Source organism: Dermacentor silvarum, chromosome 7 (genome assembly GCF_013339745.2).
Source record: "Dermacentor silvarum isolate Dsil-2018 chromosome 7, BIME_Dsil_1.4, whole genome shotgun sequence".
In the NCBI taxonomy this organism is placed as follows: Eukaryota; Metazoa; Arthropoda; class Arachnida; order Ixodida; family Ixodidae; genus Dermacentor; species Dermacentor silvarum.
This window is the reverse complement of record NC_051160.1, coordinates 36,619,976-36,632,837: the sequence shown is the minus strand read 5'-3', so window position 1 is coordinate 36,632,837 and position 12,862 is coordinate 36,619,976. Positions and strand designations below refer to the sequence as shown.

The 12,862-nt window shown below is 49.4% G+C and overlaps 1 protein-coding gene across 1 annotated transcript; it reads left to right on the top strand.

Annotated features, from left to right (window-relative positions):
• The first annotated feature begins 44 nt into the window (after positions 1-44).
• Positions 45-551, top strand: LOC119458797 (putative cuticle collagen 80). The gene has a single exon (XM_037720658.1). The coding sequence runs from the start codon at positions 45-47 to the stop codon at positions 549-551; it is 507 nt and encodes a 168-aa protein (XP_037576586.1).
• The last annotated feature ends 12,311 nt before the right edge of the window (positions 552-12,862 follow it).

Here is a 12,862-nt window from a genome sequence, read left to right as displayed (position 1 = left end):
CTCTCTCCGGGCAACCGAGTGGTCGCGGCGTCAGATACCAGGTCATGCTGGTCCACCCCTTTTGCCCAGTGCCACTGGTCAACGCTGGTCTGTCCAATGGGCCCGGCTCACCGATGCAGTCAGGTTTTGGTGGCAGTACCGTTCCACCAGGTACAACCACCATGTCCGGACCATCCATTGGGCAAGGTGCAGGACTGCCAGGCCCCATCGCTTCACCCCCAAACCCCTTCTCTACCAGCAGACCCACTCCCTTCACTCGGCCTGCCTTACCGGTACGGACAGGTTATGGCAGCAATGCCGGCTCAACCAGTACACCCCTCCAAACATCCAAATTTGGCTCACCGGCCTTGCCCGGTGTTTCTGGTACAACCACACAAGCCACGCCAAACACCCTTCCCACTTCTCCCATCCCGCCAAAACAGTCAGTCAGTCCCGGCGTGTCCCTGTCACCCGGAGTTACTTTCCAGAACAACCAGTCATTCTCGTCTGGCACTGCTAGCCAGCCTCGGGTGGTGAAGCAATTCCGCCCTTACAGATCCACGAACCGTTAGCGGACTGAAAAAAGCCTGCTGTATTTTTTCTTTCGAACGCATGGTATAGTTCATCTTTATAAAAAATGAAATAAGTGATTCTTATTAAGAAAATTCAAAATATATGTGGCTTCTAAATATTTCTGGCGCACTCACTGCACGCTCGGCAAACAACCTACCAGGTTATCCCGACACACCTAATCAGTCTGTCAGTCCCAGCGGAACCCCGACAGCCGGTATTTCTGTTCAGAATGGCATACCCACCTCAGCTGGTTCGGCTGTACAACCTCGTTCACAAAGAAAACTCGGCTTTTTTTTTTCTCCATGTTGGGCATTAGCACTCTGGAAAAGTCACCTGCAACATTGTTTTCGAAGGAAAGTTCTACGTCATATGTCAAAGTAATAAAGTCAGTGATCCTTGTATGGAAAATACTTTGTACATTGTGTGGCTGCACGAAGATTCTCAATAAATTCTGCTGTTCATCCCAAACTTCTTCCTTTCAAAATTATTCTGTTCATTTGTACGTTAATTTCTTTGAAACGATTCTTCGTACGTGACAGACGGACGGGCTTCCACGTCGGGTAGGCATGGAAATGCTCACGCATTTAATGTAGCATGTTTTCACGCAGCGAAACCATCCGTCATCATCGCCACCGCCACCGCTGGCCGTATTGCCGCTCATGGTATTCACGCCACTCCTCGGCCGGGAGTCCCAACTATGCGATGCCTACCGGCAGCGGTGCTGCACCAACAATAGAATCCAGTTGCTGGGCAGGTTCTTTTGTATATCAAAGGCTTGTGAAGTCACTCCCGGCATCGTTAGCTGCGATCGTCGCGAAAGCTTGCGCAACAGTATTCTTTACTGGGAAACATATGCTGTGAGCCATACGTGCTTCGCATTGTTATCAGTAGCGCCTTATCATCAGTGATGTGGTTTGGATGCTTGATTTGTGCTTGTCCCTTACTGAAACGAATCCTATGCTGTGTGCCTGATAACAAAGACTTGGGCGGGCAAGCGCTGAAGATATAGCTCACGTACAGCGGCGTATAGTCCGTAGTGGAAGCCCTTGGTACTAGAAGCTTAAGCATTCGGCGCCGTGGCTGGCTTGGGCGTTCAATGCCCAGCTCTTCGAATGAGAGTAGCTGTTGTATTCGTGAGCGTTCCGTGGCGTAGCTGTACGATCCAGTATAGCGGCCTTGATAGAGTGTGCGAACGGTTGAGTGTTTAATTAAGAAATGTGGGTAATGTATGGTTGTAGAGGAAACGAGTTCTTGCACAATATACGAGCTTACAATGGAACTGCTTTCCCTAAAAATAGCACGCTGATATGCTGTATAGTGATAAGACCATCAGGTACGAGCTAGGAATTTCTTCAACATCGGCGGAGTATGGCTTCTTCGGTGCTTTTGCGTGTGTAGTACGTGTTAAAGTCCCTATTTAAGAAAAGTACCGCCATCTACTCTTTCCTCCGCCGCCTCCTCCCCTAAAGCGCTTGCTTTTTTCTTTACTTTTTGCTTGCGAAAACCAAGTCGACGGTGGCGCACCTAGAAAGTCCACGTTGAAGCTTTCAGGCCGGGCGCGCGCCGCCGCCGCCGCCAGCGACTGCGGCTGCGCAGAGGACTTTCAACATGGCTCTGAGGCGGAAAAAAAGAAAATATAAAGAAGTGAAAAGCGCGCGCTATCATCGTCCAATCGGAGATACAGGAGAGAGAAGCGGCGTTTATCAAAGGATGGCGGTACTTTTCTTATATAGGGACTTTAGTACGTGTGTGTTTCTGGCTCCCCCTGAAGACCTTTGCGGCAAAAAATTATTAAGGTGAGCTGCGAATCCCTGCGTATCTTTCTTTTATTGCGCTAATTCACTGGCGCTGTATACGGGCGGGAAAAAAGGTAAAGTCTAACCGCACGAGGCTTTGGGCGAAATTTTTTAGGTATTCTATTGCTTTTTACAGCGAAGATGTTAAGGGCTAGTTCGCCCAGGATCGTGTCCGCGTGTAGAAAAAAACAATTACACCATCTTCCCGTAGGGGAACACTGAGTACTATGCGAAGCAGCCATGGGGTCGACCACGGCGCTGACACTGGCGTTGACGCTGGCGCTGTCCGTGGCACTCATCGCCGCGGAGGAGAATGAGAGGAGCGAAGCGCGCGCGCGCGTCGTTATACCGCGAACTACAGTGGCGCCCCCCCAGCCTAGTATGCAGCGCCTACCGTCGCGCCTCTAACCGAAGCTGCTTCGCATTATCGCGCGCGGAGCCGCAGGTGTTACCATTCGTTGCGCAATCCTGAGAGGAGAGGAGGAATGCCGAGAGGAGAGGAGATGAGACAAGGAGAGGAGGGGGAGGAGGATGCGCATGTGGGTATGGACGCCGCACGGCGGATGGATGGAGGGAGGGAGGGAGGGAGTGACATAGCCCCGACTATAAGCTGCTTCGCATCTAACAGCGTAGACATTTGGGCTTGGTGGTGTAACATGTTTGCAGATTTTCTTCTTGTACACACACAAAAAAAAACACACGGACGTAGAAGAAGAACGGAGACACACACAGGCGCGCCTGTGTGTGTCTCCGTTCTTCTTCTACGTCCGTGTGTTTTTTTTTTGCGCTACAAGAAGAAATTCGCATCTAAAACTATCGTTATCATAATCTCGGCTCCATGTGCGTGGTTAATTGGCTCCATTTGCGCAGCGGTTTCCCGCCAGCTGTGCCTTAGCACAGGCACGGCCGCTGGATAAAAAAAAAAAAAGGTGCGGCCTGCCGCGTGCATCGAAAACTGATGTGATCCGCCGCGGCGCCACACGCCGGGGGCTGTTGTCTGGCATCGGCATAGCAAATGCGTCAGGAACGCGCTTGGAGCGCCGTCGCGCGTGCAAGCCGACACGTTCCATCCCCGTCAGCTCGCGCCGTTCGGCCCAGCCAAGCGGCCGACAATGCAACTACGGTCGTCACGTTCGCTCCCATAGCAGCGCGCCCGACGCGGCAGGCCGCACCTTTTCTTTATCCAGCGGCCGTGGCATAGGTGTCAAAACAGATGACTAACATGACTGATAGGTCATTACATCAATAACATCACATGCTCCTCAGTTACGTCGCGATTAACGATACTAAAATCACGTGTGGCGCACACCTGCATTGGATATGCGGGTATGAGCCAGGAACAAGAAAGAAAGAAAGAAGGTAAGAAAAAAATCACGTGTGTCTCATACACGCGTTGAATATTTGGGTATGAGCCGCCGAGAGCAGGAGCGGGAGCGATCTCGCAGGATCGTGACGCTGCCGTGCAGTGTGCCGCGGCTAACAATGCTGTGGCTCATACGTCAGTCTATGACGATGGGGCTGACTTGGCGCAGCAAACTCACTACGTGGCTGTCCCACCCGGCAAAAAAATACAACGCCGGTGTCCTGGCTCTTTGACGAACATGCGGAAGACGCTCAATATAATCAATAACGATAATATACAGGGTGTTTCAGCGAACACTTTCAAAACTTCTTCAAGGTTGCCTGTGGCAGATAGCACAATTCTAGTTCATGAGCTGGTCTACTCGAAGAGGCGGACATAACTTGCAGAAGAAATTGAAATGCATAATCAAATAATTAACAAAATTCATTAATTCGTTTTTAACTAATTACCTGATGGCTCATATTGCAATTTACACATTGTAGCCGTGGAGTTGGCAAGGCGGATCCACTTGGAACGAATTCTCGGGATGACACTAGTTTCGCGGTATTAATTCCCGAACTTTACGGAGAAATGCATTGACGTTCCAGTTAATTTCTTAAGTTAATGTCGTTTTGTGCATTCAAGCACAAAATTACCTGGAACGCCAATGCATTTCTCCGCAAAGTTCGGGAATTAATATCTCGAAACTGGTGTGATCCTGAGAATTCATTGCAAGTGAATCCGCCTTGCGTACTCCACGGCTACAATTCGTTAATTGCAATATGGGTCATCAGATAATTAGTTAAAACTTAATTAGTGAATTTTTAATAATTAGTCGATTATGCATTTCAATTTTTTCCGCAAGTAATGTCCGCCGCTTCGAGTAGACCGGCTCTTTAACTAGAATTGGGATATCTGCCACATTAAACCTTAAATAAATTTTGAAAGTGTTCGCTGAAACAACCTGTATATATGCACTATAGGCTTCGCTATAGTTCACTATATAGTCCACTGCCATTCGTTGTACCATGAATTCACTACAGCAGACCCCCCATAGTCATACCTTCGCCGGTTTTCATCTTCACAATAGTGGAACGGCTCTGTATTTTTTATGCCTTTTGCCGCCATTACCACGCTGCATTCGTAGAAAATGTCCGGGCCGCGCCAATTTTGTCTTTCAATCACGCGACATCAGGAAGCCACAAGAACTGGAAACATCAGAGTGACGTTGACGCACTCATGCGGAGCATAAGGCAAAAGTTGTTGGCCACACCGGAAGCAGGGTTGTTGCAGGAGGCATAAAAAAGTCACAAGTTGCGTGGCACACACAGCAGTCACAGCGTAAGCTGGTGGAGCGGCTCAAGAGTAGCTCCAATTTGGGTACCACGCACAACAGGGTCTTCCCGGCAGTCTGTTCGCGTCGTTTTGACGAGAACGATCTGAACTGTCCGCCCGACGTTGACGGCGAGCTGCGGCTTGTAATGCTCTCTGCACAGCAGTCTGCTGAGCCCGATCAAGCCTTACAACTGCAACTTACATGCCGGGCACGCTGCGTTTGCAGGCACCTTAACTAGGTTGCGCCACCATACTGGCGGAGGATCGGCAGCTCGGAGCGAGCTATGGGATGGTTGGTGGAGCGGAAAGTGTAGTGTGAGCGGTGCTTCTTTGCCACCGGGAGCTTTCAAGCGTCTGAAGAAAGCGAGGAGACGATCCGGGTGTAGTAGTCGACCGTGAGTGAGTGCGCGCACTCGTGACAGAGTCTGTCGAAAACGCAGGGCGCCGCAACAAGTGGGTGCATTTTCCGAATACGTCCGAAGAAAAGGCAACCGTGAAGGATGATTTCCTTCGACGCGGCGCTATTCGCGGCGTCATCGAATTCCCGGACGGCAGCCTCATTGATATTATCGCGCCCAAGGATATTATCGCGCCCTACTATACGCCCTAAACTGCACGTCCGTAATTATACGTCATGTTCTCTAGTGCTGCTCACCTTTTTGACAGTTGTGTTGCACTTGTCAAATGGAGTTTCTCCGTTCACATTTACCTCAGATCTGCGACGCCGACATGAGGATCCTAGGCGTGGATCCCATGGGACCTGGGTCGTATCACGACTCCTTCGTCTGGCGAACGACATGGCTGCACCGGCGGTTCCAAACATGGCGCATCGCGAATCCCGGTGTTATCCACCGTGATTCGCGATGACAATCCTACTGACAATGGTAAAAGTGTTAACTAAGTTACAAGCATGTTATCAAGTGTCTGCAAGGAGCAATATAAACCAATATGTATTAGTGCTGCTACTTGGCAGCACCAATTAGTGTCGATTTCAACTTCTGGCAGGTACTGAATAGTACGCTTGTGATTTGGTTAACAGTTTGTGTCGGGGCGGACATGCCCAGTTCATGCATTTACTTGGCACTCACGACAGTAATGTCTAACGTCTGCAACCTCTGAATCCTATTTCTGTTGAATGATCTTTTAACTTTCTCAGTTGCCAACTTGCCTCTCGTCAGGAGTACTCAATGCACTATTTACATATTCATGCAGGTGACAGTGGCTACCCCTTGGAGCCGGGCCTCCTGAACCCGGCTCCCGGCCATCTTCCAATGTGAAGAGCCGAGGGGAAGCTCAACACCGCACATGCCGCCATGCGTTCTGTAGTGGAGATGTGTATTGGGCTCTTGAAGAGCCGCTTTCGCTATCTGCAGCGGTACAGCACCCTCCTCTACGAGCCAGAACGTGAGCCGGAACGTGCGGCCAGTATTGTCGCGGCATGTGCTATGTTGCACAATCTTCGGCTGTTGAGGGCGACGTAGAATACGACAATGAACGTGAAGACGACAGCAGCAGCAGGAGCAGTAGTAGCGAGCTTGAGAATAACGGCGCCCCATACCGCATGGTGTGCCCCGACAAGGGGGGTCTAGAATGCTTTATTTGAGAGGGCGGGCTCTCCGAGACAGTGTCATTGGAATGTTCGGAACAACTGGTCCCCAGCACATGGCTATATAGTTGAGTAGCGTGTAGGCTGCAATTGCGACGTCAACTGCAGCGTGACCATCACTTGGTGCATGCACGCTATTATAGTGTTAGTAAGATGTGGAGGTCTAACAGTTACCAAATAATTGCATTGTGCATTTAATGCTGGGAAATTGCTGACACAGCATTTTCTATACTCAGTTGTAGTTGATGTCTACGTATTCTAAAGCATTCATCACTTGTAGAGAAATGTAAAAGCTGCGTATTCAAGGATTTGTGTAACGGTTATATTTAAAACAAGTAAAAGAGAATATTTAGTGGTGAGATATAAAATTGAAAGTAAACTAAAATTAAGTGGCTTTAAAAAAATCTTTGCCAGTATTTGCGTGCCTGCGGCTTGCTGCTGCTGCTGTCGTCGTCGTTGTCTAGATGCCCTGTGTTCCATGGATGTAGCCTGCTGTTTTCTTTTGCAGATTTTTTTTCTTACTTGTATTCCCGACAGTTCTCCGCTGCCCTTATGCAATGAAGGAAATTAGCGTTCGTCTCCTCGCTTTCTACTCGGGCAGAGAAGCTTACAAAAGACAAAATGCATGGTGAACGTCACACCTTCTGCTCCATCGAACGTGCTGTTACGCGCACACCTTCTAGGTCATTCGCCATTTTCTCTCGCGCAACAACCGCAAAGTTTCTTGCTAGTGACGAAAATGCTGTACGTTAACCGCTCTGGCTCCCGTGAAGTGTGTCTACGCATGAGCAGTTGATAGATTTCAACAAAGCGCTCTCACTTGTACATAGTAGAATTCAATAACTGCAATATTACACAGTAACATCTTTAAGTGCTAGCCTTGCACTGCAAATGTAGTAGTGACATGTAAATGAAAGCAATAGACGAAACTGCAGCTTTCTTCGTTGTTTCAACCTTTCACCTACAGGTTTGTAAACTAAAACGTGTTTCTGCTACACATCACGTGCAATAGTTTCTACAAAAAAGAATGGTGAAAATTATCAGGCTGCACTAGTAGAGACATATGCAACATATCGCAATGACATGTCTCAATGCATAATTGTACGTTTGTATGCCTAAGGCTATTTACACTTTATTTAAAGGGAAGATAACGGAGGGCAAAATAGCGATGCTCTATCAAGCGGAAACCCGTCGTCTTCCTTCTCCTCCGTGTATCCACACTGTGGCGGCGGCTGTTTCGTGTCAATATCACGTGACCTTGTGCTTGTATCTAAAAAAGCACAGATAAATTCCGCATAAAGTAGCATGGGTAACAGCACGCGCTGTTCAAAAAAAAAAAGCTATTGACACTCCACAGATACACAGAAATAGCATGTATTCCGGCCGCGGTGGCCGCATTTCTATGGAGGCAATATGCAAAAACGCCAGTGTGCTTGCGTTGTAGTGCACGTTAAGAAACCCCAGCTGGTCAAAATTAATCTGGAGCTATCCACTACGGCGTGCCTCATAATCAGGACGTATTTTGGCACGTAAAACCCCAGAAAAAAGAACAAAGTGTACCAGAAAAAAATGTACATCTGCATTATTCAACACGCATCCAACAGAACACTGCTGCATAAGGCAGCCTGCCTGAAATTATGCATACATATCTTTGCAGAAAATCAACGCACTTTTTTAAGCGGTAAGGCACAAGCATGCTGGAAGCTGCCGGAACAATTATGGTATGCTTTGTGTTTTTGGTGCGGTCTCGAGAATCAACTATAAATACCATTTTGATCCTTGTGCTGTAGCATAAGGGCTGGCATATGTACTGTAGCGTGAACTGTAGCATAAGAACTGGCAAATGCGCTTTCTGACCTTCAGAGTCTATGACGTTTGAAAGTAATGGTAGAAGTGGTAGAGCAGTGATAATAATTATAGTTGTACAAAGTGCTAAATTAAGCTTTACAATTGTATGTATTTGTTGAGTAATCTGACATAATGTTGCTCATCGAGATGTACTTATGTGTTGCTGGGATTCTGGAGGTTCCAAACGCTAATGAGGGGGGGGGGGGGGAGGCGGCACAGAGGCCGTGTATTCAAAACGCTCGGCGTAAAAAAACGGCAATGAATTTCGTTTTTATTACGATGCTACTAGATGCAAAACTCCATGCCGTGGTTCTTCAGTTTCACTGCTGCCATCTCAGCGGGAAAGTTGAGAGCGCATATTTGATTCAGTCACTTTCGCACACTCCATGACGTAACATTGCCCGATTACAGAGAATACACGTGTTTATGTCTGCTCTACAGATGACCACGCTGCGGCTGCTGGCTCAACGTACGAACAAAAGCACGACAATGAGCCGCCATCCACTGGCAAATATGGCGTGCCCGGTCAGTTGAGACAAGTCGTCCAACCTGGCTAGCGAGCGGTACCCGCTTCACCTGGCCGGCCTGGTGAACGCACGAAGCACGGACAAGTCAGCCCAGTCACTCCTTCTGGCCAGCCTGGCCATCCTGAGTCACCTACCTATCCAATCGGGAAAGCACCAAGTACACCGACCACTCAGCCCCGTCGGACCATCTGGCCAGCCTACCAAATCCCTCCCATCCAACCAACCTAGGTTACCGCCAACACAAGGTCAAGGCAGAATATTTGGCTTATCTGGCAGGTCTTACTCTATTGGCCCACCTATCCACTCTGCCCCAAATAAATGGACAAGTCAGCCTAGTCGGTCCTACGTGGCCAACGATACATCCTGGCCAACCTACAAAATCCAGCTGACCTGAAGTACGGTTACCGGTAAGCCCATCTGGCCATGGTATACCCCCTCCCCCACTTCTAATGAACATGTATTACCCCCCAACACACGAAGAAGTCAGCCCCGTTGGATTACCAGGCAATCCTGCCCCTCTTAGTCCAGCCATACAATCTGGCCTGCCTCAAATACCCGGCGGGATCAGCCCAGCTCGGCCAGCTGACCACCCTACCATGCCTACCACATCCATGCAGCCTGGCCTACCTTCAAAACGTGGAAAAGTTATACCGGTTAACCCCTCTGGTCAGCCTGCTGCTCCTGGTGCACGCTTCAAATGCGACATACCACAAAGCCTGATACAAGTCACCCCAGACGGCCAACCTAGCAAGCCTACCCTACCTAGCTCACCTTAGAAACCCGGCCAACCCACTCAACCGGACTTCGGCTCCCTCGGCACACCTTTCCCCCAACCTTATCAACAAACCCGCCAGTCCGGCCTATAAATACAACTCCGCCAACCCGCTACAATTGCCCTATTGAGAAATTCACACCATCCAATTCAGTGTTTATCGCCAACCAACTTTGTCCAATTTTACTGGCGTATCAGCCAAAGCCATGCAACCCATTTAATTTCGCAATCCCATCCTACCTAACCTGGCTCTCCAACCTGGCATTTCTGTCTGATTCCACACGACAAGAAAGAGAGAGAGAGATTCAACTTTAATGGTGCCAGCAATTCACGACGGCGGACGCAGCCTCCCTCCGCCTAGCAGACGGCCAAGATCCACTGGGTCTCAGCGGCTGCCTGGGCTAGCTGGACGGCCCAGACGCGGTCTTGCTGGTCTGAGCTGAGAAGTAGGGTCTCCCACTGCTGCCGGTTTTGAATTTTGCAGCCCTCGAAAGGAGCCGCCTTCGAGCATGCCCATGGAAGATGTGGCAGATCCGCCCTACCTTTACATAATTTCCATTGATCGTTGTATTGCCCTGGATATAATCTGCTGCAGGCCACTGGGTTTGGATACATGTTTGTTTGCTGGAGGCGCCAGGCCGCCGCCTGTTTCCTGGTTAGCGCGGGATGAGCTGGTGGGTACCTTCCCAGCCGATAGTAATCGGTTATTTCTTTGTAGCTGACAATGCGGTCTCCCCTTGTTCTCGGCTGGGCGGGCTCACTTGCTCGGCGACTAAGTCCTCGAGCTACGTTGTGAGCCGCCTCGTTGCCGGGGAGAGAGGAGTGCGCGGGTGCCCAAATAATTTGGATCGTCCCGCGATGACAGTCGCTGTTACTATTTAGAATTTTGAGCGCCTGTGGTGAGATGCGTGTTTTCGCGAAACTGTAAACTGCAATTTTTGAGTCGCTTATGATAACTATCGCTTTCGTGGAGGCCACCGCTAATGCTATGGCGGCTTCCTCCGCAACTTCGGCGTTGTCCGTTCTCACGGTGCCTTTTGCGAAGAGTTCTCCGTCCGCGTTTACCGCTACTATACGGACATCCCTTTGCGCTATCTGTATTCCGCGGCGTCTACGTAGGCCACGCCCTCTACGTCATAGTATTTGTGCTCAATGTGGCGTGCCCTTGCCTCTCGTCGCTCCTTGTCGTGCTCCGGGTGCATGTTCTTGGGCAGTGGAGGAATTTAAATTCCCTCCTCGCCTCTAGTGGAATGCTTAGTTTGGTGCCGTGTTGCACTTCATATCGAATTTCGAGTTTCTGTAGAAGGTGTCGCCCCGTTGGGGTTTCTGTGAGTCTTTCTTGTTGGGCGATAGTGTGCGCCTCAATTAGTTCGTCAAGCGTGTAGTCGTAGCCCCAACTCTGAGAATTTGTCGTTGGGTGTTGTGAGTGGGACGCCAATTGCCTGTTTGAAAGCTCGTCTGATGATGCATTCCGTCTTGTTTTTTTCTGCCACACCAAATGTTATGTACCGTGCCACATAGACGACGCAGCTTATGACGAAGGCCAGGCTTGCACTAAACGAACTGGCGCTGAGCCGTGCTCCCTCAAGGGCTGCAGAAGATAGCGCCAACCTTTCCCTTTCCCCACGAACCACTTACTACTACTAAACGAATTAGGCTGACCTCCATCATACCGTAGTGTCTATTGGCAATCGGTTCGATTAGGCTTAGTGTTTGCTGTGCCATGTTCTCTAGCGCTTTGATGGTACCGAGGTTTCTGCCTTCCGCATGCAACCGGAGTCATCATCATCATCATCAACTTGTTTATTTCACCACGAGATACACAAGGTGAAAAGGGAGAGCCGGAAAAAAGTCCTAGGACTTTGATTTGGTCTACGATAGGTATCGGGTCCCCGTTCACTTTGATGTTAATGTTCGGTGTTCCTCCGTATTGTTTCCTCGTCGTAGGGCACACCAGAAGAAGTTCGGATACTTGAGAGGAGCAAGTGAGCCCCTTCTCTGGCTCCGTGGCCTGTTGGAGGGTTTCCTCGATTTCGCGTTCGCTGCCGCCTGTCACCCACAACGTTATGTCGTCGGCGTACTGGCTGTGGTTGAGGCCACGGATCTTGCTGAAGACTTTCGGCAGGCCGATCATAGCCACGTTGAAGAGAAAGGGGGACAATACCGAGCCTTGCGGCGTTCCCCTACTACCCAGATTTATGTCATCGGACTTGATGTCTCCTATCGTGATTTGAGCTGTGCGGTTCGATAGGAAGTCCTAGACGTCGGTGTAGGCCTTGCGACCTACCCCCAGGTACTGGAGGTTCCCTAGGACCGCTTTGAACATAATATTAGCGATAGGGTGAGGTCCAGCCCTAAGATGGCTTTCAGTCCCGTTCCTCTGCCCCGCGCGTCGAGGATTTGATGTTTGATTTGGAGCAGGAGGTCCTGCGTGGACAGTTTCAGGCCTGAACCCGACAAAACTACAAAAAAATCTGAGCTACGAGGCCGCGTGTACAAAGCAAATCCAGATCTTAAGGCTAATCTTGTGGTCAGGGCTCTGCAAGAAACAATGTTTTCCTGCGTTGCAAAAAAATTCTGACCACGTTTTTCAAAAACATAGTATCAATGATTTATGGATATAATAACTATAGCGACGGGGTCAATCAATAAGTTAAAAGCATGAAATTGAGAATAATTACGCAGATAGTCGGTTTCCTATCACTACTGCGCGACAGCGACAAAGCCACTTTACAATTATATGTCGAGCAGCAAAAAGTGCAACCAGAGAGTGGCTTCATTTTCACGACTGTGTCGCGACTACAGCACGTCGAGAGTCGGGTGACGAAGCTAGAATGATAACGACGGAACGACCACAAAGGTATCACGACAACAGTATGACACCGAATGCATGACGTCGACGCAATAACAGCAACAGCTAGGCGACGATGATATCACGAGTGTGGGATGGGGAAGATGGAGTAACGAGATGAAATCGACCACTACGACATCACGGTCATCGCAGGACAGCGAGTATATGAGGACGATGACATGACGACGATGACATGACGAGAGTCAGATTACATAGATGTAATTACGGCGTTG

What these genes read in the sequence shown, in the direction of transcription:
- LOC119458797 (XM_037720658.1), top strand. Translation starts at nt 45, where the DNA reads ATGCTGGTCCACCCCTTTTGCCCAGTGCCACTGGTCAACGCTGGTCTG.